The sequence below is a fragment of the Ahaetulla prasina genome, chromosome 9 (assembly GCF_028640845.1).
Source record: "Ahaetulla prasina isolate Xishuangbanna chromosome 9, ASM2864084v1, whole genome shotgun sequence".
In the NCBI taxonomy this organism is placed as follows: Eukaryota; Metazoa; Chordata; class Lepidosauria; order Squamata; family Colubridae; genus Ahaetulla; species Ahaetulla prasina.
The window spans coordinates 19,689,607-19,713,825 of record NC_080547.1 but is presented as its reverse complement, the minus strand read 5'-3'; the positions used below and the strand labels follow the sequence as shown (position 1 = coordinate 19,713,825).

Genomic DNA, 24,219 nt, shown 5'->3' with positions numbered 1-24,219 from the left:
CTCGGAGGAGAGATAGAGGAGGAATCGCTCCGTCCATAAAATTCCAGGCTCTTCTCGAAGAGGGATTAAAATTGTCCCTGACTGCATCTGATGGGGGGTCCCGTCCAAAGCGGATCCCATAAGTTCAACTCGCGAGCCTGACTTCATCCAATACAAGTGCAATTTCACTGGTAAAACAGCCCGGGAATAACTTGGGAAGAGTGATTAGGTTTTCCTCCCAGGTTCGCGTTTATCGGACTATTTACCTTGCATGTCATATATTAGGGGAGTGGGGGAAGTGTTCCTGGTCCCGGGGTGCTACGTGAGGGAGATGCACCCTTAAAGAACCTTCCGTCCCAGGATTTGGGGACGTTTGCAAAAGTCTCGAAGCCGAAGCCCTTGCAGGAGGGAAGAGACGCGCTCCCCGAGGCGCGTTGTCAAAAGTCAATTCCGTACAAGCCAGCCGAGAGCCGAGAAAAGGAACGAAAACCAAAGGCTGTTAAAGATTTTGCTTCCTCTGCCTGCAGCTCTTGAAGTGGAGAAGAAGGTTTGGTATTGACTGAATCGGCTACTGGGGGGCTATTTCCCCACAAAGGAAGGGCGCTTGTTTTGCGGGAGCTGTGTCTGCGCGGGAGCGAGCGAGGTTCATTTTTCACGCCGCTTTTGCACCTCGCAGCTCCCGCGTAGATATCGAAAATCCAGGAGCAGAGCGCTGACAATGTACATAAGCCTAAAACCGATAAAGCCAGCATAGATAGATAGATAGATAGATAGATAGATAGATAGATAGATAGATAGATAGATAGATAGATAGATAGATAGATAGATAGATAGATAGATAGACAGACAGACAGACAGACAGACAGACAGACAGACAGACAGACAGACAGACAGACAGACAGACAGACACAGAGGAAGGAAGGGGGAGAGAGAGAGAGAGAGAGAGAGAGAGAGAGAGAGAGAGATGATAGGAAGGAAAAGAAAGAGAATAGAATAGAATAGAATAGAATAGAATAGAATAGAATAGAATAGAATAGAATAGAATAGAATAGAATTCCGGTTGCGACCCTCGAGCTAGTAGTGGGAAGGAAATCCCAGGAAGCCGAATAAAATCCAAGAGCTGGTTTTGCAAATTTTCGGACGTTGAGTCTCTCTTGATCGCGGCTGATTGGAGTTACACATTCAGTATCCTGAATCTGCAGAGAGTTGGATCGTTTCTCGTTTCTTTTAGACGTCCAAGTCTAGGAAGTCGGCCCCTCCAAGCTCAATTAAGACTTAGCAGGCAGATGCAGGATCGCGCCTAGGCGCATCTTCAGCCTTGTTGGCCTCCCTCGAGATAATTTCATACCGAAGCCTATTGACCCGTAGAACTCATTGTGGCTAATCGGCCTGTTTTAGAATCACAGTTTGTGTGTGTGTGTGTGAGCGCGCGCGCGCGCTTGTATGTGTACAATGTTACAAATATAGTTATTTGGTAGGATATCCTTAAGAACAAAGAATGGTTTTGTCCATTATAAACACAACTTCCATATACTCAGAGACCATCTGATGCTCCGGTCAAGGTTAACTTCTTTTAGCGGACTCGGCCCCGAAGACCTCCGCCAGAACGCCGTTCCCAACGATTCCTGCAAGCGTTCCATCCCTTGGCGACTTGCGCAGGTTTGCTGGGAAGCAAATACCATCCAAAAAGCACTGAAACAGGACCCGGAACACAATCAGGGCACCTGTTAAGGCCCTGGGCGCTATAGTGATCTCGGTTAGGCTAGGACCCCCTGTTGAACTTCACCTGAGGGTAGGGTTCCTTTGCTTTTCCCTTAGAGAAGGGATGTTCCGCCAGAAGGCAGAACGGGGGTATATCAGCGCTATGGACTTGAGACTATTTAGATAACCCATCACCCATCTTCTCCTCCTTATGACTGTTTGACGGTAACTTTGTTGCTTGTATCCTTACGATTTATATTGACATTGATTGTTTCCCGATTGCTTATTTGTACCCTATGACTATCCTTAAGTGTTGTACCTTAGAATTCTTGATGATCTTTTGTTTTATGTACACTGAGAGCATATGCATCAAGACAAATTCCTTGTGTGTCCAATCACACTTGGCCAATAAAAAATTCTATTCTATTCTATTCTATTCTATTCTATTCTGTTCTATGACTGTAAATTTGTTGCTTGTATCCTTACCGTTTATATTGGTATTGATTGTTTCCTGATTGCTTATTTGTACCCGATGACTAGCATTAAGGTTTGTACCTTATGATTCTTGATGAACGTATCTTTTATGTGCACTGAGAGCCTATGCACCAAAGACAAATTCCTTGTGTCCAGTCACACTTGGCCAATAAAAAATTCTCTTCTCTTCTCTTCTCTTCTCTTCTCATTTGTGGCTTGGCATAATTCGGATTCTGCTTTCTTTTGGGACCAAGTCCCAAAGTCCAGCAGGGCTTCCCGGGGGACCCCTTGAAGTCTCCAAAAAGGAGACTTAGAGGTTCGTTTCTCTTTCTTCCAACTTCTGCTGCAAAAGCCAGAGGGAGGATGCAAAGAAGAGGCGGGGAAGTGAATCCTCCCTTACACATAGACGCACAGGCGCGCACACACACACACACACACTGGCGCAGCCAAGCCTTAACCCCAACCCCTGGGCCTCCTTCCAGCTGGAAGAGGGAAGCGAAGCCAATCCACACCTCGGATTCTTAAAATAGAGAGATGACTCGTTCTCCCGCACAGCCCGCGGTCGAACAATGGGGTCGCTGCGGATGATAGGCGCGGTTGATTGACAGCTGGGGTGTTCTGAGCAAGGGCTGGGTGCGCGGCTCCCTCTCCGAGGCTTATATAGAGGCTGGAGGTGGGGAAGGCAGGAGGAGAGCGCGGCGGGCAGGCAAGGAAGGCAGACAGACAGTGAACCCTACGAGAGAAGCAGGCAGGATCCCTGGATCCCGGCAACCGCCTGTTGCTGATCCCCGCGGGCGGCCGTCCGCCCGCTCCTCGCCGCCTTTTGCTGGGCTTTTCTTCTCCTTCGCTCACCTCCCGAGGTTCGGCGGTCCCTCCGGGCTGATACCCCCCTCCCCGCCATGCACTGCCAGGGCGGGCTCCGGCTGCCTTCTCCCGGGCAGCAGCTGAAAGCAGCCAGGCGGCGCTACAAGACCTTCATGATCGACGAGATCCTCTCCAAGGAGACCTGCGATTACTTCGAGAAGCTCTCGCTCTACTCCGTCTGCCCTTCTCTGGTCGTCCGGCCCAAAGCTTTGCACTCCTGCACCGGTAAGAGGCCCGCGGAGGGAGCCCTTCGCTTTCTCCCCTCGCGAGAAGGATGAAGGTTTGGGGAAGGGGGAGTGGGTGGGAGACAACCCGGCTGCGGGGCTTTGATCATGCCTCGAGGTCCAGGCAAAGGAAGCTTAAAGATGGATGGGTACTTTTCCTCTCCCTTTCTTTTCCTGTCTCCTTCCTTCCTTCCTTCCTTCCTTCCTTCCTTCCTTCCTTCCTTCCTTCCTTCCTTCCTCTCCTCTCCTCTCCCTTCCTCTCCTCTCCTCCCTTCCTTCCTCTCCTCTCCCTTTTTTCCCTGTCCCCTTCCTTCCCTCTCTTCTCCTCTCCTCTCCCTTCTTTCTCCTGTCCCCTTCCTTCCTTCCCTCTCCTCTCCTCTTCTCTCCTCATTTCCTTTCTTCTTTTCTTTTCCCTTCTTTTCCTTTCTCTCAATTTCTTTCCCTTTCTCCTTCCTTCCCTTTCTCCTTTCTCCTTCCTTCCTTCCTTTTGTTCCTTCCTTTCTCTCTCTCTCTCTGCAAATCGTTTGCCGAAGAAGCCGCAAAACTCTTCCCTTAGACAGACATACGTTTTTTTTAGGGGCGCTGTCGCTATTGAACGTCAACCTTTGCGGTCTTTAAAGCAACGGAGGCTTTTAATGGAAGGTGGCATACACAGTACTTGTCATATTACTTGTCCAGCTGTAAATCTCTGAGAACCAAACCGGGTGTTTGTGTGGGGACACACACAGATTTACCTGAAACTAATATTCAGTCGGTTGGTCGCAGGCATCCCACTTTGAATTTTACCAGGGGGCAAAGAGAGTTTCACACACACACAATATTAAGGGTAATCTCTCGGGTTTAAGATTATTGCCAAGGATTTGAGATCAGCAACTGGAGAGATTATCTGTGTTTCAGAGAAAGTCTCCGTTGCTCTCCACCCCCATCCCAATCCCGAAACTAAGATCCCCGAGTGTGAGAAGGAATTTTAGAAACCAGCCCCTCTAACAAGGGCAGATCAATCAAGCAAATAATTCCCAATACGTCTGTTTCTCAAACGCTTGGCAAGCAAATGTTTTCCCAATTGTCACTTACCCTGTTATACCTCTTATGACTTCAAAGGCAGAAAGTGCCAACCGTTGGTGCCCACACAGACAATAGAAGTGTATCTTCTCTTGCATTTGTCTTCCCGTGTTGACAGGCAGGCAACTGTCCTCCGGATCCAAAAAACGACCCAGAAATAATACCCAGGACCCAGAAATAATACTCAGGCGAAGAGTATTAAATAAGGGAAGGAAGGTGAATTGGATAAACCCTTCCAAGTGCTGTTAGGAGCTCAGATCTTCAGATGGGGCTGCTTACAATACACCATAGTTAGTACTTACTACATGCACACTTGTCTTCTAAAGTAGAGTTCCTATGCTGAGCCAGGCAACCCAAGAGTCCAAGATAAAGTCACCCTGCTTTGTGATAATACACAGAAGAGCAGATAGGATTGATTGTAAGTTGTGCATTTTGTGAGCTTGGGACTAAAATAGGGAGAATTGTTTTGTCTCTGGACTTTGTCTCAGTCATCCAGGTTGTGTTTGTCCCAAAGGTGCTTTTCCAAAAGGCAACTGGACTTTTTTCCATTTTTTTCCCCCTTGAAGATGTTTTGCTTCTCATCCAAGAAGCTTCTTAGGTTCTGAACTGAAGAAGTGAAGGAGCTTATAATTGGGTGAGGAGCAAAAAAAACGTCTCCAAGCAATAAACCAAGGAAGGTCCAGTTGCCTTTTGAAAAAGCACCTTTGGGAGAATGATTTTGTTTTCATTTCCTTCCCATAAAATAGTCAGCTTTCCCAGTATTTTTTAAACATTTACAGAACTTGGCAAGAGAGATGAGACAGCGTTGGACTGGGCCGGAAGAGGCAGGAATCAGTTCGAGCTTTGGCTTAGCGTAGTCCTTTGTAGACAGATTTTCTTTCATGAAATCTTCGCTTTTCCATTCCTAAGCAAAAACTAGATCTTCTTATGTGTGGTTCAGAAGTATGACCTCTAGCATGGTCCTCATGCAGATGTTTGCAAAGAGTCGCTTATCTTGCTTCAAAAGTCGATGCTCAAATTCCATTTCTTGCCCTCATATTAATATTGCATAGTGGCTGGATTTTGTTCACAGCTGAGCCATGCTGAAACGCTTCCCACCCATCCCTCTGAAGCTTATTAGAATGACAAATCAATAACACTCGAGTTCAGGTATCCTACTAAGCCATTTTGCTAAACCAACCCCAAATTGCTGGGTTTACATAAACTGAAATTTATAAATCACGAGGGTTGGCTTCACATATCCCTCCAAGTCAAACTTCAAGGAAAACATCCAAAATCTTAACATAATGTGTGAATTCAACCTTTTGCCCGGCTTAATTTAATTTGGAGAGTTAACATCAGGTTAAAATATAAAGAAATGCTTTGTTGCTTTGAAAGACGCGTGGGATTTCTATATAATAAATAAAGTGTCCCATTGTCTTCTAGGATGTAATCCAATTCCAAGTCGATTGCAACTTATTTCCTTGTTAGGAAATAAGATTAACTGAAATAGAAACTGATTAGTTACAATGATCTTGCAAACATTGGGTGTAAAGATTGATCAGTTGACATGCCTGTGATTTAAATATGAAGTAAACTCACTAATACTTTATTCAAGTATCAAACAAGACCCAGTTCGCTTAAATCTTTTGGGGACAAATATATTTCTTTTATCATGAAGCCAGGCCAATTTCTCCACACTTTTCTAAAATAATTCATTAGGAAATATTCTGTCCCTGAAAATCAGTGAGTGTGTAATCGGAGAATCAGAAAATCTTTTAATCCATTTTTTTCTCCTTTTGGGACAAGAAATGAGAATGTGTTCAAAAAGTGTATTGATTTTAATGGAACCAAAAATCATACTAATCCCAATTTGATCAAAAGAGAATTTTTTTTTTCAATTTTTAGCCCACTAAGTTTGTGTTTAGAAATAATTTAACATTGACTGTGGCTTACGCAAAAGGTTTTTGTACAGAGTCCCCCTAATAATTGTATAAATTGTGTAATCAATATTTTAGGCTGGGGAAAAGTTATATAATATATTTAGCCAATCAAGTGCAACATATTGGCACAGTGACTGTAACGTTTTGAAATAAGCCCTGTTTGCTTTGAATATCTAAAGTCTTACTCTCACCTGTTCTACTCCTGTAAAACCAACTGCAAAACTCCTGGCAGTGTAACTCCGATCAGTAAAATTAATATTTTAAAACCCCATTTTAATAAAACAGGTGTTCTCCTGTCTCCAAAACAAAAAAATTGCACTGACATTTAATGGTGTGTAGGTCGCTTTTAAGTATCACATTTAAAAGAAAATTGTGACAGTTTCAGGCTTTTTTTTACTTTGAGGCTGTTACTTGTGCTAAAAACCAAAATCATTAAATTTGTCTCGGGGTGTGGGGGGGAAAGCCAAGAATTGGAAATCGGGTGTGGTTACTTCATCAAGGACCCTGTGTGTGTAGATTAAGTAAGTTATCGTTAATGCAGATCTTAAAAAACTGCATTGATCATAAAATGAGTGGCAAAACATTTTCATGACAAATAATGTTTATTAAGCAGCAAGTTACTGGGCAGGGATTCTTTTGGAAGGCGTATCTCTTTGGGCTTTAATTTTAATCTATCTATTGTCATCTGATAAGGAAGTTTTGTTTATAAAATACTCCTAGATTTCAGTCACATATATTAAAAAGAGGTAAGTTTCACCAAATTCATGGTGATATATCTAAGGGTTATGTCTAAGACAGCTAGTGTAAAATTTGTCTAAAAGATTTCCAGCTGCCCTCTGCCAGATTCCTATCTTTTGGGAATCACCAATTCCATTCCCTAAAAAATAATTGGATCCCCTATAACTCAGTCTGGAAACAAACATGCCATGTAGGAACACAATGTACAATTAATTGAAATGTTAGGGAAGTGCTTAAAGGCACTGACAAATTCCTCTGTACAATTGCCTTATTACAATATTATATTGTCATTCATATTTTATATCAATTTCCCCCTCATTTTTCATCCAAGAATTGCTTATTAAGAAACCCACAGGCAAGTCTTCCTATTCATTTGCATTTGCTCACATCCTGATCTTTGAGAGATGCCATAAAATGAAAGACAGTTGGATATAAAATAAAAGCCCCATTAAAATAGATCAGTAATCTGTTAGACGTTACAAGTTAAAATCGCATTTATCAGTCTCAAGCTGCCTTGCATGCAAGTAATTAAAACTAACGAGAATTCAAAGCTCTTTGAAAGTTGTAATTCTTCAGATTGTTTGTTGGGAATGACTACTGAACACAGAAATATTTATTTTTGAGTAAACTGCACTATGGAAATACCTCTCATTCAGTATTGTATGAAAGTTCAGTACATACAAAGAAATGTTTTTTCAAAAGGAAATAAGAATTTTCTCAGAATCAGTTGGAGGAGCCTATATATCTAGTAAATTAAAAAAAATGACAGCTATTTTAATTTGCTGCTACTTTCCTTCTAAACTTCCAGTGAATCAGCATATTTAACAGCAGAATGATACGGGAATGTGAAATTAATTTTAAAAGGTATTTTCCTATTTCAAAGGCTTATCTTGATTACTATTAACTCCTGTGTTGGAAAAAAATATTAACAAATAGCTGCAGGCTGTTCTCTTTAATTTTTCGAATGGCTCATAACCAAATGTGGGTGATTCAGTGGCTATTCATAGATCATTCAGTTGCAAAAACTTGTATACAATATTTACTCACAGGGCTAAATCAGAATTCCTCAAGAGTTGCTCCTATGATCTCAATTATTTCAATCCAGAAAGTTACTCTGGATTGCGATAATAGATTGACTCATGGTGGGAATATAATTATTTCTGTGTTTAGGGGTCATATTTTTTTAAAAAAAAAATCAAAATAGGAACATAGATATAAAGTGGTTTTCTTCCCTTGCCCTGAATTTAATAGTTGAAACTTCAGGCGCACAATTACTCATGGAAGGAAAGCCGGCTACTGATTAAGAACATGAAATTGATATATAAATATGAGTGAAATATATACGACCTTCTGTAACGACAGCCAAGTTGCCGATTTAAACATTGCCTTGTTTCAGTCTTTCCAAACTCAATGCCCCAGTGAGAAGCAGGGTGCATTGAGAAATTCAGCAGGAAGGTAAATATTAATAATAGTAATACATGACATTAAAAACAATACTCTCTTTAAGACAAACAACTTATAATGGTTTCCCAGCTTCTAATTGGACCTACTTCTTTTAAAATCTTTCATTTGTGAAGTGAGCAAAGCAAAGGAAGACAGTGCTGTATTACTCTCTAAGCATGACCGGTCTTAATTGAAACCATGTAAAATTTACCCAGATATTATACCCAAGGCAGTTTCTAAAATCCTTGGAATAATAATCTTCATGATGAATTGCTTCATCTTCACAGCTGTCCTAAAGGACAGGCTTTTCTCATGTTGGCAGTCAAATCTCTTAGTATTTGTGTTGGCTGGAACTTGCTAACAATCTTTGTTTCATCTTTGAGCACATGGTTTGGTAAAGCAAAATATGACTTTTCCAACAAAAACTATCGGATCTTTACAGACTTTACCTCTAAGATACAGAACAGCCCAGCAATGTCCTTTTCTGACTCAACTGAATACCAGATGACCAAGTCAGACAATTTCACCCCCACAATGGATTCTTCCCGTTCTCATGCTTTCTCGTCAACGTTCATTGTTGATAAAGGAATGCCATCAACCTCACAGTTAAATTGACTGTAATAAATACTGTTCTGCTCATGCTTCTAGCTTAAAGAGAGACTAAACCGGGCAAAACAAATGCAGACTCTTGGAGTCAAAGGAAGAGGGGTGGGGAATTCACGGAAAGGTCAAAAATAGGGTAACTTGTCTTTTATGATTTAATTCAATAGCCCATTACAAAAACAGACAGAAATGCACCATCGTCGTGGGTGCGTCCATTAAGCACGCTGGGAACAAATTCTGGAAGTGAATTGGTTGGTCTCTTCCGATTTTGAATTTATCAGTGACAAACGCAGTTCTAACTCAGCCATTGAAAAGTTCCAATGATCTGATCGAAGAAAGTTGGTTAATCAAGAGAATGGGCAACTCGATTGCTTTTGGTTGAAGGAGAAATGCACACGTTATTAGCTAAGAAGTGGCCATTTTGGGGGATTCTAAAAATACATGTAAGAGATAGGTTACCTCAGACTTTTTTTTTTCTTGAAATCAATCTATAGAAGGCCTGAGTTAGGTGATTGTAACCGGTTTATTTCCCCTCCCCTCCAAAAAAATAATTATAAACCACTCTGAGATTGTCTTAATGATGAAAAACAAGGAGAGGAAATGTATAAATATCAAATGAATTATTCATAATGATATGCATGCTTACCTAAAAGAGTGTTTTATCGGTTTTGAAGGCTTGCATGTACAAGAAAGAAAGGCACTGGAATGAACTTATAGTAGGAGATTTCAGATAATAAATAATTTTCTCCCTTTGTCCAATATTTTAGCTTTTCCAACATGTTGGTAGCAGATTGTAATGTACGAAGTGCACAATTGCGTCTATCAACAATTCATTCTTCTAGGAAATTGATTTTTAGAATGCCAGATGTTGTGACAACCAACTTTAAAAAATGGTTGATTATGTAAGAATTGCATGAGTTTTCTTGAGCCACATGATAGATAATCCTTAATCCAACCAAGAAGTTCTTTTTTATTTATTTATTTTATTTATTTTTTTAGTGGGGTGGGTTGTTTTTTGCATTGTTTTTACTAGAACAATATAGCAAAGTTAGAGCTGTTGAGACAAGTTCATTCAAAACAGTGGAATCTTTCTGAATTTATGAGATCCAAATAGCAAGAGCAAGATTTCCCGATTTGCACCTTATAGCTTAATTAGAATATCCTTCTAAAAGAGATTGTACTAACCAAATTCATCACCACCAGGTTAGGTTTCTATCTCTGAATATTACCTTTGGAACCGTATGGATCCGAATTGTTGTCACTTTGTTAAAAGCCAACTGATTTAACATTGTACTTTCATAATTTCGGCTTCCTTTTGCTATTAATTTGATGCTGGTTTTGTGAAACAGCCTTTTCATCATAGATTTTGGCACAATAAACACTAAACTAAACTAAACTAAACTAAACTAAACTAAACCTTTCAACAAAGGAGGGTAGTTCAGGGATGAAATGCTCCCGGTTCTGGCCAGATCTGTCGATCCGGTAGCAATCGTGACTGGTAGTTCGGCGATCCGGTAACGACGGTGGAGTGACGCTCCGCCCACCCACCCGGGTGTCATTACATGTGATTTTTACCTTCTGCGCGTGCGCAGAAGGTCTGTGCATACATGTGATGCATGTGCATGTGTGCATGCGAGCAAAGTGAGCACACGCGGTGCATGCATTTCCGAACCGGTAAGGAAGGTAAGTAGATTTCACCCCTGGGGCAGTTCACTGAAAACACAATATGTTTTTGAACTGTACTGATAGAGTTACTGATTTAAATGTCCATATATATATCACACAAGCACGAAGCCGAAAGCACCAGCCTGAAGATGACGAGTGAGACCTCGTTGAAACATTGCCAAGATACTCTCAACCTTACAAGGGAAAAGACCCGAAAATGCCAAGACCTACATATCTATCTATCTATCTATCTATCTATCTATCTATCTATCTATCTATCATCTATCTATCTATCTCTATCTCTATCTCTATCTCTATCTCTATCTCTATCATCTCTATCTCTATATCTATATCTATATCTACACACACATACTGCTCAAAAAATAAAGGGAACATCTAAACAATACAATGTACTGTATTTAATAAGAATATTTCATTCCTTCAGATCTAGGATGTCTTACAGTATTTTTGTGTTCCCTTTAGTTTTTTGAGCAGTGTATACATATATATGTATATGTAGGTCTTTGGTTATTCGGGTTTTCTCCCGCGTAAAATTGGAAGTGTCTTGGCGACGTTTCGACGAAGTCTCATTCGTCATCTTCGGGCTTCAGCTTCGTGCTTCTGGGAGCAATGTGTGATTGCAGAACCCAATCAGTTCAAACCCCAACTAGCAGTTAAAAAGGAAGAAACAGCTGCAATCACACATTGCTCCCAGAAGCACGAAGCTGAAGCCTGAAGATGACGAATGAGACTTCGTCGAAACATCGCCAAGACACTTCCAATTTTACGCGGAAGAAAACCCGAATAACCAAAGACCTACATACAAACACCCGCGAAAACCTCAGAAAATATATATGTATATATATACACATCCATACATCCATACATCCATACATATACACACACACACACACACATTTAATATTTAAAACCAGACGTCATGGGGCTTAGATTAATTAATCTCACCAGGAACAGGCTCAAGACATTTCCCTAATTGCGACAACTGTTCTCTCTGTACAAACTGACCTGGGAAGGTACAGTAATGATTAATATAGGTCAGCAATTCCCACAATCCAAGAGGCACCGTTTTTGAACACCTTATAGTGAATTCGCCGTTCTGTCTGCTGGTCCTCCTGTTGCACACACATGGCGTTGTGGCGTGACTAGAATGTGCAACTGTTACAATTTTTTTAAAAAAACCTCTAGCATGCATATGTTAGCAAAGCTTAGAGTATCCCTTTGTTTTGTGTAACCCAAAATCTACCACGCTGTTTCTCAACTTAAGCAGCCCTTGCTTGCAATTGCCAATGGCAAGGGATGTTGGGAGATGTAGTTTACACATGAAATACCCATGAAAATTATAAATAAAGAACTAATTACCGCAAAACTGTAACACAATCAAACCTGTTTCCCTGAAAATAAGACCGCCCCAGATAATAAACCCAATCAGGCTTTTGAGCGCATGCACTAAAATAAGACAACCCCCCCCCCCCGAAAATAAACCCTCCCAGAAAATATTGAAATGCATGCGCAGTTGGTCCCCACCATTTCCTCTGGTTAGGGTTAGGGAGACAGAGCTGGAAATCAGGTAAGATGGGAAGAAGAGCCCCGTCTTGCTACACACGCCCCATAATAATAAGACCTCCTCAAAAATAAGGCCAAGCGCTTATTTTGGGGTTCCAAAAATATAAGACAGGGTCTTATTTTCGGGGAAAGGTATATCCGAAGTACAGAACCAGAAGTTTCTCAGAGCTACCTGTTGACCCTGAAAGCATTGAAGGTGCCCCCCAAGGCCGCACCCCAAATTGCCACACAGAAGGAGAATTTTAATAACTTTTAACAATTTAATAAATGCCTGGGAAGTAATTTTACTTCCTGCACTGTATTTATTGCCACTTTAATTACATGTCACTTAAACCATTTAAAATCACAGTTCTTCCTGGACACACCCACTTTTTGGCAGGTCGGTTCTCAGATTATCTCAGGCCCTCAGAAAAGTTGCACACTCCAGATGTAATAATAGGATCGACACTTTAACGCTATCTCTCCTATCGGCTACAAATTGCCCTGTAATCTTGGATCTGGAGAGGTGATTGAGTGAAATCACTGCATTGGGCAACTCAGGTGCAATGCTTGTTCGTGTACAGGGAGAAGATAACCCTTAGGTGACTCAAATCTCATATAAATTAATTAGGCATTCTTTCGTATTAAGTTTGCAACGATCGGGGTCACTTTGTCAAACGGAGCCTCATACTAAGAAAGGTCAGTGTATTTTTCATTAGGGCTAGGCCAGCGGTCTCCAAACTTGGCTCTTTTAAGACTTGTGGACTTCAACTCCCAGAGTTGAAGTCCACAAGTCTTAAAAGAGCCAAGTTTGCAGACCCCTGGGCTAGGCAAACCGTTAATGTTGTGTAAGGGTGGAGAAGGTGGAAGGAAATAGAAGAAGGGAATGATCAATGGCGTATTGTCAATCGCCATAGTGCGGGTGGTCCTTGACTTATGACCATTTGTTTAACAACCATTCAAAGTTACAACGGCAGGAGCTTCTGTGCATGCATGAAAGCTGTTTTCTGTATGGCACATGTGTTGACTGAAGTTCAGTGATGCATTCCCATAATACCAGAGATGGTATTCAGCTGGTGCAGACCAGTTCGGGTGAACCGGTAGCGGTGACTGCAAGTGGGCCCGTCCCCCGCCTCCTCCACCCCCCTGCCCCAGCTTAATTCCATCCTATTTAGTCATGTTTTCGACGCCGGCACAGGTGTGGAAGGCACATGCATGAGCAAAGCGCATATCCAGAAGGCTGGGCACAGCGAACCGGTGGTTAGAATATGTGAAAACCACCGCTACGTAATACTTGTCAGCCATTCCTGAAATCAAAGTTATAGTCTTCTGAGTTTTTGGGTTTGTGCTGGAGCCCATCCTCAGGGAACTCCTCTCTGTGGTTGTTGGAAAATCAAGAATATCCGTCTCCAAACCTGAAGCTGGAGGTGCACCCATGTCATTTCCATCCATCTAATTTCCTACACGGTGAAATGTCTGCACTTCACATGAAGCTCTTCTGAACTAGGCAGGGAATAAACAGCCCATTTAAAAGATTTCCGATGGCCAGGATTGCATCCAAAAGATGCAATGTTTTAACATTTCATAAGGGACGCGGCAGCTCAAGGGGCTAGGACGCTGAGCTTGTCAATCGAAAGGTCGGCCGTTCAGCGGTTCGAATCCCTGGTGCTGCCGTGTAACAGGGTGAGCTCCCATTACTTGTCCCAGCTTCTGTCAACCGAGCAGTTTGAAAACACGTAAAAAATGCAAGTAGAAAAAATAGGGACCACTTTTGGTGGGAAGGTAACAGCGTTCCGTGCGTCTTTGACGTTGAGTCATGCCGGCTACATGACCACGGAGTCGTGTTCAACAGTGCTGGCTCTTCGGCTCTGAAACGGAGATGAGGACCGCCCCCTAGGGTCAGGAACTACTAGCACGTATGTGCGAGGGGAATCTTTACCTTTAACATTCCACGTGCAAACCGCATAGCCTTTGGAGGAACCAGACAAGCCTTTTAGAAATTATGAAGCTGTACCATGGAAATCCGAAGGCTCAGTCGGGAGCTTCGTAGCCAACCTTATCAACTCTGGAAGCCCAGAGGAGCAGAAGATTTATGATCTATTATAAAACAATCCAGTTGTTATATCGGTGACCCCAGAAACTTGCGATGGTATTTTTGTGTGTGTGTGTGTGGAGAAGGTCAGCAAAAGTCCCAGTGTGGAATTGTTTTAAATTTGATCTGGGACACACTTCAAAATCCGCATGGAAACTGTTTCTGCTGAGACCCACTCTCTCCCCCCCCACCCCCGTTTAATTGAACGGATAGTGTTACGGCATTCCTGAGGGATGGGAGAGAGCTGTGGGAAAGGGAAGAAGACTGGACGAGGACAGTGTGTGCGGATTCTTTTTCACCCTAAACCTTATTATCGGCCCCGTAACAGCTGTATTAATTCGCTTAAATAAAACAAACACCACATAGTAGGTAATACTGTTTATCAATCTCATTTACACCTAGCTGGAGGGAGTTTGCATTCTGGCAATGATATAGGCCTCAGGAATGGGATACGATCCCTTATTGGCAGAAATATTTCCATTCTAGAAGGATTATAGGTTGACTGAGGCCATGCCCCGAACGCTCATAAATATTCTAACCTTCGTTTAGGCTAACTGCAATCAATGTCCTTTATGGTTTGCCACAGACCATCACAATTTGCCGGATGGAACATGCAAGGCAACCAAAAATAATTATCAGATTCCCAGGGACGACTATGATGAGGAACATAAAATAATTATTGAGTCTGTCATTTGCACCTCTATAACTGTCTGGTTCGGTTCTGCAACCCAACAAGAAAAACACAGACTTCAGAGGATAATTTGAATGGCAGAAAAAATAATTGCTACCAACCTGCCTTCCATTGGGGACCTGTATACTGCACGAATCAAGAAGAGGGCCGTGAAAATATTTACAGACCCCTCACATCCTGGACATAAACTGTTTCAACTCCTACCCTCAAAACGACGCTATAGAGCACTGCACACCAGAACAACTAGACACAAGAACAGTTTTTTCCCTGAAGGCCATTACTCTGCTAAACAAATAATTCCCTCAACACTGTCAAACTGTTTACTAAATCTGCACTACTATTAATCTTCTCATAGTTCCCATCACCAATCTCTTTCCATTTATGACTGTATGACTGTAACTTAGTTGCTGGCAATCCTTATGATTTATATTGATATATTGACCATCATTTGTGTTGTAAATGTTGTACCTTGATGAAGATATCTTTTCTTTTATGTACACTGAGAGCATATGCACCAAGACAAATTCCTTGTGTGTCCAATCACACTTGGCCAATAAAAAATTCTATTCTATTCTATTCTATAAGCCAGCCCAAAGTATCTGCTGTTATGCAATTGTGATAACTCTTTGTCAAAGAGGATTGGTGCAGCTGTAGAAAAGGTATGAATGCAGGACCCAGGGCTCTCCAGATGCTGTTGAAGAATTCTCAGCATCCCAGCTGTCAGGATTTGATACTGAAGGATGCTGGCTGTCATACTTCTTCCACATCTGACAAGCTGCATTTTGTTCTCCTTGGGAACAGCAACATATCCTTTAGCAAGCTTTGAAATGTGGACTTAGTTTCTAACTTAAATGAAGATGAGACAAGACCGTCTGTTTTGCCTGAGTATTTTCATAACCAGGCTGGAAACCGGGTGACTGTGAATTCTAGTTTCCACTTTAAGCATGCAAACTGGCTGGGTGACTTTGGGCCCGTCCTTCTCACAGGGTTATTGTTATGGGAGGAGGAAGCGGGTGCTGAATTTATTCACCTCCTTGAGTTATTTGTAAAAATAATAACAATGGGATACAAATATATAAAAGAAGAAGAATGGAGCGGAGAATTTCTTTGTGAATTGAGTTTTGCAGTGATGCTTATTTCTTATAAACAAACTGGTCCAAAAATCTGATCTGGTGGCAAAGTAGCCTAGAAGCAAACAAATAGAAATAACACATATAAATGGCCACTGAATCAGCAAAATACAGACCAAAAAAATTCTGGAAAAACGTTCTAACCGTGCTCGGGTAGTGGCAGTTTTGGTAAAGAACCCTGTTGTAAACAGGGTTTCTTCACAGGGGCCAAACAAACATCTTGCTATTAGAATTGTGTTATCTGGTATTTTCCATACACCCTTGCAGTCAATGCCACCAACAGCTTCACTGGCCTATTCTGAACTAAACTTAGCCCTTAATGATAGCCCACAACACTGATTTTTGCAAAGTCCCTAAACAGATGCTAATCCAGAATTGCTTGAATGGCTGTATTATTCCATCTTGCTCCTTTTCCTCGTAGCAATTGTCTTAACCTTCTTCCTTTGCCTTTATCCGATTTCTTTTTCTTTCTTTTTTTACTTCTTCTTCTTCTCCTTCTTCTTTTTTTTTTTTGACATTAATCCCCTGGTGCACAATGCCTGCTTTATTTCTCAATCTTCACAAAGTCAAGGAATCCATCCACTCTGAGGATTACAGGATTTCTTACAAAAGAATTGAGAAGAACCAGCGCATTACGATTGTGGTTTAGGACGGTTAAGCCTCCTATTACTTTACTAGAGGTGAATAACAGTTGTTTCACCTGTGTTGTGAAAAATCCAGCATAAATGCTTAGTGATTAGGGCTTTTCCCCACCCCACCCCACCTCCTCCACCCTTCAAATCGCTAAAACAATTGCAGTGAAAATTAAATGGCCTGGATGAGTTAATATAATATAACAACAGAGTTGGAAGGGACCTTGGAGGCCTTCTAGTCTAACCTCCTGCCCAGGCAGGAAACCCTACACAATCTCAGTTAGATGGTTATCCAACATTTTCTTAAAAATTTCCAGTGTTGGAGCATTCACAACTTCTGCAGGCAAGTCGTTCCATTTATTAATTGTTCTAACTGTCAGGAAATTTCTCCTTAGTTCCAAGTTGCTTCTCTCCTTGGATTAGTTTCCACCCATTGCTTCTTGTTCTACCCTCAGGTGCTTTGGAGAACAGTCCGACTCCCTCTTCTTTGTGGCAGCCCCTGAGATATTGGAACACTGCTATCATGTCTCCCCTAGTCCTACTTTTCGTTAAACTAGACATACCCAGTTCCTGCAACCGTTCTTCATATGTTTTAACCTCCAGTCCCCTAATCATCTTTGTTGCACTTCTCTTCACTCTTTCTAGAGTCTCAACATCTTTTTTACATCGTGGCGACCAAAACTGAATGCAATATTCCAAGTGTGGTCTTACCAAGGCATTTTAAAGTGGCACTAACACTTCACGTAATCTTGATTCTATCTCTCTGTTTATGCAGCCCAGAACTGTGTTGGCTTTTTTAGCAGCTGCTGCACACTGCTGGCTCATATCTAAATGATTGTCCACTAGGACTCCAAGATCCCTCTCACAGGTACTACTATTGAGCAAGGTACCACATATACGGTACCTGTGCATTTTGTTGATTCACAACAAAATGATTCACAAAAGTTGATTCACAATGCTTTCAAAAGGTGCTGAGAGGTTTGGGCTGCTGCTAAGTTCACCTAGCATGGCATGTATTAAAACAGTCTTTAGATCCTAAGTCCATTTACAGCCAGCATCTGAAAAGAGAATGAATACAACAAGGAAATGTCAATGCATTTGACATACACACACACAAACACACACACACACACACACACACACACACACACACACACACACGCTATATAGGGTACATGTCTCTGGTTAGTTGTCTCAGAGGGGGTGGAATACTAAGTTTCTTAAAATAACACTCATGATTGCTCAGATTCCTGACAGCAGTTGGGCTCACATGCTGCTGTAAACCATCATTTTCTTGGGTTCTGCTGAGCATAGAATTGAATAGAATAGAATTCTTTATTGGCCAAGTGTGATTGGACACACAAGGAATTTGTCTTGGTGCGTACGCTCTCGGTGTACATCAAAGAAAAGATACCTTCATCAAGGATAAAAAAGGATAAGAAAAAAAAAAGGATAAGAAAAGATACCTTCATCCTGCATCATGGTTGCAGGAACTCGCTATGTCTAGTTTAATAAAAAGAAGGACTAGGGGAGACATGATAGCAGTGTTCCAATATCTCAGGGGCTGCCACAAAGAAGAGGGAGTTGGGCTCTTCTCCAAACAACCTGAGGGTAGAACAAGAAGCAATGGGTGGAAACTAATCAAGGAAAGAAGCAACTTAGAACTAAGGAGAAATTTCCTGACAGTTAGAACAATTAATCAGTGGAACGACTTGCCTGCAGAAGTTGTGAATGCTCCAACACTGGAAATTTTTAAGAAAATGTTGGATAACCATCTGACTGAGATGGTGTAGGGTTTCCTGCCTGGGCAGGGGGTTGGACTAGAAGGCCTCCAAGGTCCCTTCCAACTCTGTTGTTATATATTATAAGAATCATAAGGTACAACACTTAATGATAGTCATCGGGTACAAATAAGCAATCAGGAAACAATCAATATCACTATAAATCGTAGGGATACAAGCAACAACGTTACAGTCATACAGTCATAAGAGGAAGGAGATGGATGATGGGAACGATGAGAAGATTAATAGTAATGCAGATTTAGTAAATAGTTTGACAGTGTTGAGGGAATTATTTGTTTAGCAGAGTGATGGCATTCGGGAAGAGGTTTTTAAACCATGGCAGACCCATTAAATGCTAGTTTGATGGGATTGAATTTATTTACTTTTATCTCACTTTTATTATTTGTATCCATATCCCAAGGCAGCAAAACATACCTAATCCTCTTTCCTCCTCCTATTTTCCCCACAACCACAACTCTGTGAAGTGGGTGGGGCTGAGAGAGAGAGTGACTAGACTAAGATCAGCCAGCTGGCTTTCATGCCTAAGGCGGGACTAGAACTCCCCGTCTCCTGGTTTCTAGCCTAATGCCTTAACCACGAGACCAAGCTTTGATAAACAACAGAGGAATAAAATACGCAACACAGCACAATGTATGAACCTAAACGATGCAGATAGTGTTACAGATTGCACAGTGCAGATATTAGCATTCTTCTAGCTCAATATTTTGCTTTGCCAAATCTACCTAAATATTATGTTCCAAACAGTGGTGGGATTCAAATAATTTAACAACCGGTTCTCTGCCCTAATGATTTCTTCCAACAACCAGTTCACCAAAGTGCTCAGAAAGGTAACAACCAGTTCTCCCGAAGTGGTGCAAACTGGCTGAATCCCACCACTGGTTCCAAACCATTGTATAAAAATCTAATAAAATAAAATATATAAAAATAAATATTTTCAGCAGTCCTAGTGAAGGATTCCCAAGTCTTATGTGATGTAATGGAGGCTTCGTCTGGACCTCAAACTTCCTGCCAGGGGAAAAAGTCCAAGGCTACGTTCTTGATTTGTCTAGAGCAGGGGTCTGCAAATTTGGCTCTTTTAAGACTTGTGGACTTCAACTCTCAGAGTTCCTCAGCCAGCTGGCTGAGGAACTCTGGGAGTTGAAGTCCACAAGTCTTAAAAGAGCCAAGTTTGCAGACCCCTGCTCTAGACAAATCAGGGCATTTCCTCGTACCAACAGTAAATCCATAAGGTTTCTTGTGGGATTTTTTTTTTTAGGTTGTAGCATTTCTGCATTTTTTTTTAAGAGTTGTGCTAAGTAGTTCTGTTAATCACGGCAGTTGTAATTCTTGGCTGATCATGGTGTTCTTGACAAGCTAAACAGGTTTAGATCTGGTTAATCTTTGGATGGGAGATTGGAATGTACAGAGTACAAGAAAACAATCTAGTACAGCAGAGCTGTGAAGAACACAACGTGGCGTAGCGCTAGTTATTTAAGTGATTATGTGTCTTCCGTAGTTTTTCCCAGCCTTTCAACTGGGCAGAGTTGACACACTTACCACTTTATGTCAAACGTACACTGATAAAGAGGTGGGACTTTTGTTGTGTGATTGTGACTAACATCTTAAATCTTTTGATATCCAGAAAGATGAGCGTGCCTTCTCTGTCAGACTACCTACTTTCTGGGATGTCATCTCTTCTGGGTTTATCTGTCTGTACCCTGAACCTTAAAAACTTGAGTTAAGGCAAGCAAGCTCTGTTTTTTTAATTATTTGTCAAGTTCTGTCTTTTCTATTATTTAGAATAGCTTCTTGTTCAGGAGTCTTTGGTGTCTTGCATTCAGATATTAATTCCATTATATGCTGTCTTATAAATTGGGGCAGTCTTATCCATTTATTTTAATAAACACATTTCAATAAAGCACCCAAAGGTGTTTTTCAAGAGGCAACTGGACTTTCTGGTGTGGGGTGTTTTGTTTTTTTTTTAAGACATTTTGCTTCTCATCCAAGAAGCTTCTTGTTGTGACCCAGGCCCAAGTAGATAGTAGGAAACTCAGTCTGTGAAAAAACAAACAAACTTTATCCGAACAGCTGAGAATTACTTCATTCCCAGTGTCGTTCAACTCAAATGAAAACAAATTCCTCCCAACACAAATTCCTCAGTCCTATCGCAAACCTTGGTCCAATTAGGCAAACTGCCAAAGGCCTTTCTTGGCAAATGTTCAGAAGTCACAAAAATAAATGCAAGACGTAGATGAAGCAGAAGACGCAGCTACCAATGTTGTTTTCCGGCAAAACCAAAACATCGTTGCTGGTCTGTTTTAAGCCTTATGGGAGGGGACAATCATCTCTTGGCCCTACTCCTGAGTTGTCCTTTTTGCTTGAGCTGCTCTTGCCTTCTGGCAGCTCTTCTCATGTGTGCATTAGGAACAGGCTCCTCCTGTTCCTCTGCCTCACTACTATCAGTCTCTGGAGGCTCTGGAGTCCGCTCCTCACTTCCCGATGACCCTGGCCTCACCACAGCCTCATCGCTGTCTGACTCCGTTGCCAGCTCCGCAGGCTGCTGGAGGACCACAACACTTCTAGAGCTGAAGAAGGTTCTTGGACGAGAAGTGAAACGTCTTCAAATCAAAATCAGAAAGTCCAGTTGCCTCTTGAAAAAGCACCTTTGGGACAACCATGACCTGGATGATTGAGAATCTCCATAGGTGTTTCAATAAATACATCCAGGGAAGTCAACGGGAATGGAATTCAACTGAAAGAAAACAACCCATAGCCAAAGAGAACAGGCATCATTGCACAGCAAGCAGGAGTTGGAAATCTATAGTTGACAGTTGGTATCGGAGCACCTGGGGTCTAAATATTGTACCAGATAGTATTAAAATAGAAACATGCTGGCCATCGGCTTATGTGCCTGGAGTAGAATTGGCCAAACAGTAACATACTGACCTAGGTCCAGCATGCCTTCCACCTTCAATTCGAGTATTGCAACTCTATGAAAAATGGCACACAAATTCCGAGTGATTATAGTCGTGAAGATGGCCTTTGTCTTGCTTTGGTTCAGTGTTTGTCATTTAAGCCGCCTGCATTTTTTCAAGTCAGACATATCTTACATCCATTTGGGGAATGGCATGTTTTTAATAGGAAACCTTATACAGGCAAGACTAATCGTTTGTCTCATCCAGAGATGTGTAACCTAGATCTCTGAGGCCAACTTCATCTCAATTGTTCTTTTGCAACCCCAGAGTCACCTTTGGCCATGCTGCAAACTTCAGGACTACTTCAGGCAGGGGGGGTTTCTTCTGACTCTTTTCTGCGTTGAAATAATATTGTTGGGTTGGTTCTGTTCCACGATTTATACACTTAAAGAAACACAGAAGGTTGCAATATCTAAGGTAAAGGTAAAGGCTCCCCTCGCACATATGTCCTAGTCATTCCTGACTCTAGGGGGCGGTGCTCATCTCTGTTTTATAGCCAAAGAGCCAGCGCTGTCCAAAGATGTCTCTGTGGTCATATGACCGGCATGACTCAACACCAAAGGCGCACGGAACACTGTTACCTTCCCGCCAAAAGTGGTCTCTATTTTTCTACTTGCATTTTTTACGTGCTTTCGAACTGCTAGGTTGGCAGAAGCTGGGACAAGGAACGGGAGCTCACCCCGTTACGCGGCACTAGGGATTCGAACCACTGAACCGCCGACCTTTTGATCGACAATCTCTTAGCCACTGATCCACTGCATCCCCTCTGCAATATCTGCCATCTCCCTTAAAAAAAACGGGGTTGGGGGTGGGTGGGGATACTCTATGTGCATGATCCAGTTTGAACGGCAAATCTTACAATTTGACTCCCTGGGCTGAGGGGATCCATAGCCCATGAAAATGGATATAAAAGTCAACTTTCAATAGCTAAAAGCAAGATGGAGGCCCTGTTCTTCTGGAGCGTGATGTCCACATGAAAAATGAAGATTTTGTAATCCATGCCCAGAATCCTTGAGACAGCATCTTCTACTTCCAGAGCAAGTGCCCAGGAGATGGAATCTATTATACTGGAATCTATTTTAGCTATGTTGGTTCAAATACTTTTAGGGAAGACTCATTATTTTATTTTATTTCCTTTTCTTTGTAACATCGTCTGTCACATTGGGAGACAATTGGCGCATTCTCTGTTATCAAAGTTCATTTGTAACCTGTGTATGCATCACTGTTGATAATTATGCTCAATTTACCACAGATTAGATTTATGTCTCCAGTGAACCTATAGGTGTCAAATGGACTTTCACCTATTAAATTCCTTTCAGTTTTTAAAAATTCATTACAAATAGGATTGTATTTCCTATGAGTGCATCCAAAAGCATGCATGAAGTTTAAACTGTTTGCATCATTCTATGTAATGTAGAAGTAGAATGGATTTCGGTTAGGAGTGAAGAAAGAGTTGGGAAGACTCTTTGTAGATATAATTTTATATTGGTCTTTGGTTATTCGGGTTTTCTCCCGCGTAAAATTGGAAGTGCCTTGGCGACGTTTCGACAAAGTCTCATTTGTTGCTCAACACACGAAAACCTCAGAAAACAATTTTATATTGATTGCCATCATCCTCAGAAATTCATTTGAAAGAAGGGTTTGTGGAAATGTGACATCCCTGGCCAAAATTATGGAAACCTTTTGGAAAAAGTGAATTTTGGAGGTTTTATGGCTAATAACACCAATTTTGGGGGGGGGAGTTTCAAGATAATCACATTCCACTTCTGGGATGGCCTGGGAATAGCCCAGACCTTAACCCAATTGAAAAATTGGGTTAAATTGAGGACCCAGATTGTTGGGGGCAATAAGCTGACTTAGTATATAAATATACAAATAGGATGAAGACTATTGCTAACATAGTGTAAGCCACCCTGAGTCTTCGGAGAAGGGCGGGATATAAATGCAAATTAAAAATAAATAAATCTATGGAGCTGACTAAAGAAACTTGTTAGTCAGAAGCGACCCAGCAATAAAACCCAGTTAAAAATAGGAGGCTTAGGGGGTTTTTAATTAGCTGTTTTAAGAGATTTTTTAAGGGGAGTTTTAATGGGGATTTTAAGGGTTGGGAGGGGGGGGAGGGATTCGACGTCGGGGAGGGATCCAGCCCCTGTGCTAGTTCGCGACACTATTACATCTGGTCCGAAGGCAGGGGGGGAGGGTTCTGTTCCAGGACTAAAGGGTTGTTCAATCTGTACGGTAAGTGGGAGAGGCAGATATGGCGGAGGGGGGGTGCGTATCGAGTGTTGGGGCACGTGCTCGATGTTTGGCGATCACGTGCTCCGGCCCTCAGTCCCTACCCGTTCCTCAGGCGCCATGATCCTCAGAGCCTGGATCTTGGTTGATGTTATGTAATGCCGGTCCGTGGCTAATAAAGCCCCTGATTTGTGATCTTATTCAGGGGAGTCCGGACCTTATGGGCATTACGGAGACCTGGTTGGGTCCGGAGGGTTCCCCTCGTTGAGCTGTGCCCTCCAGGTTTCGAGCATTTCATCAGCCGAGGCCCAAGGTAGGGGTGGGGTGGCGGTTGTCATTAAGGAAGATCTAGAGCCGAGGAGGCCACTGTTCCTCAGATTGCGGTTGTGAATCCTCTATGTGAGGTGGGGCCATAGGAATCAGTTGGGCTTGTTGATCGCGTACC

General features: G+C 41.9%; 1 protein-coding gene across 1 annotated transcript in view; it reads left to right on the top strand.

Moving 5' to 3' along the window:
• The first annotated feature begins 2,797 nt into the window (after nt 1-2,797).
• BARX2 (BARX homeobox 2) overlaps nt 2,798-24,219 on the top strand; it is a 63,901-nt gene continuing 42,479 nt past the window's right edge. The window contains exon 1 of the mRNA XM_058194910.1: nt 2,798-3,243. Coding sequence (XP_058050893.1) covers nt 3,054-3,243 — 190 coding nt within the window. The 5' untranslated portion in view covers nt 2,798-3,053. The remainder of the gene's footprint in view (nt 3,244-24,219) is intronic.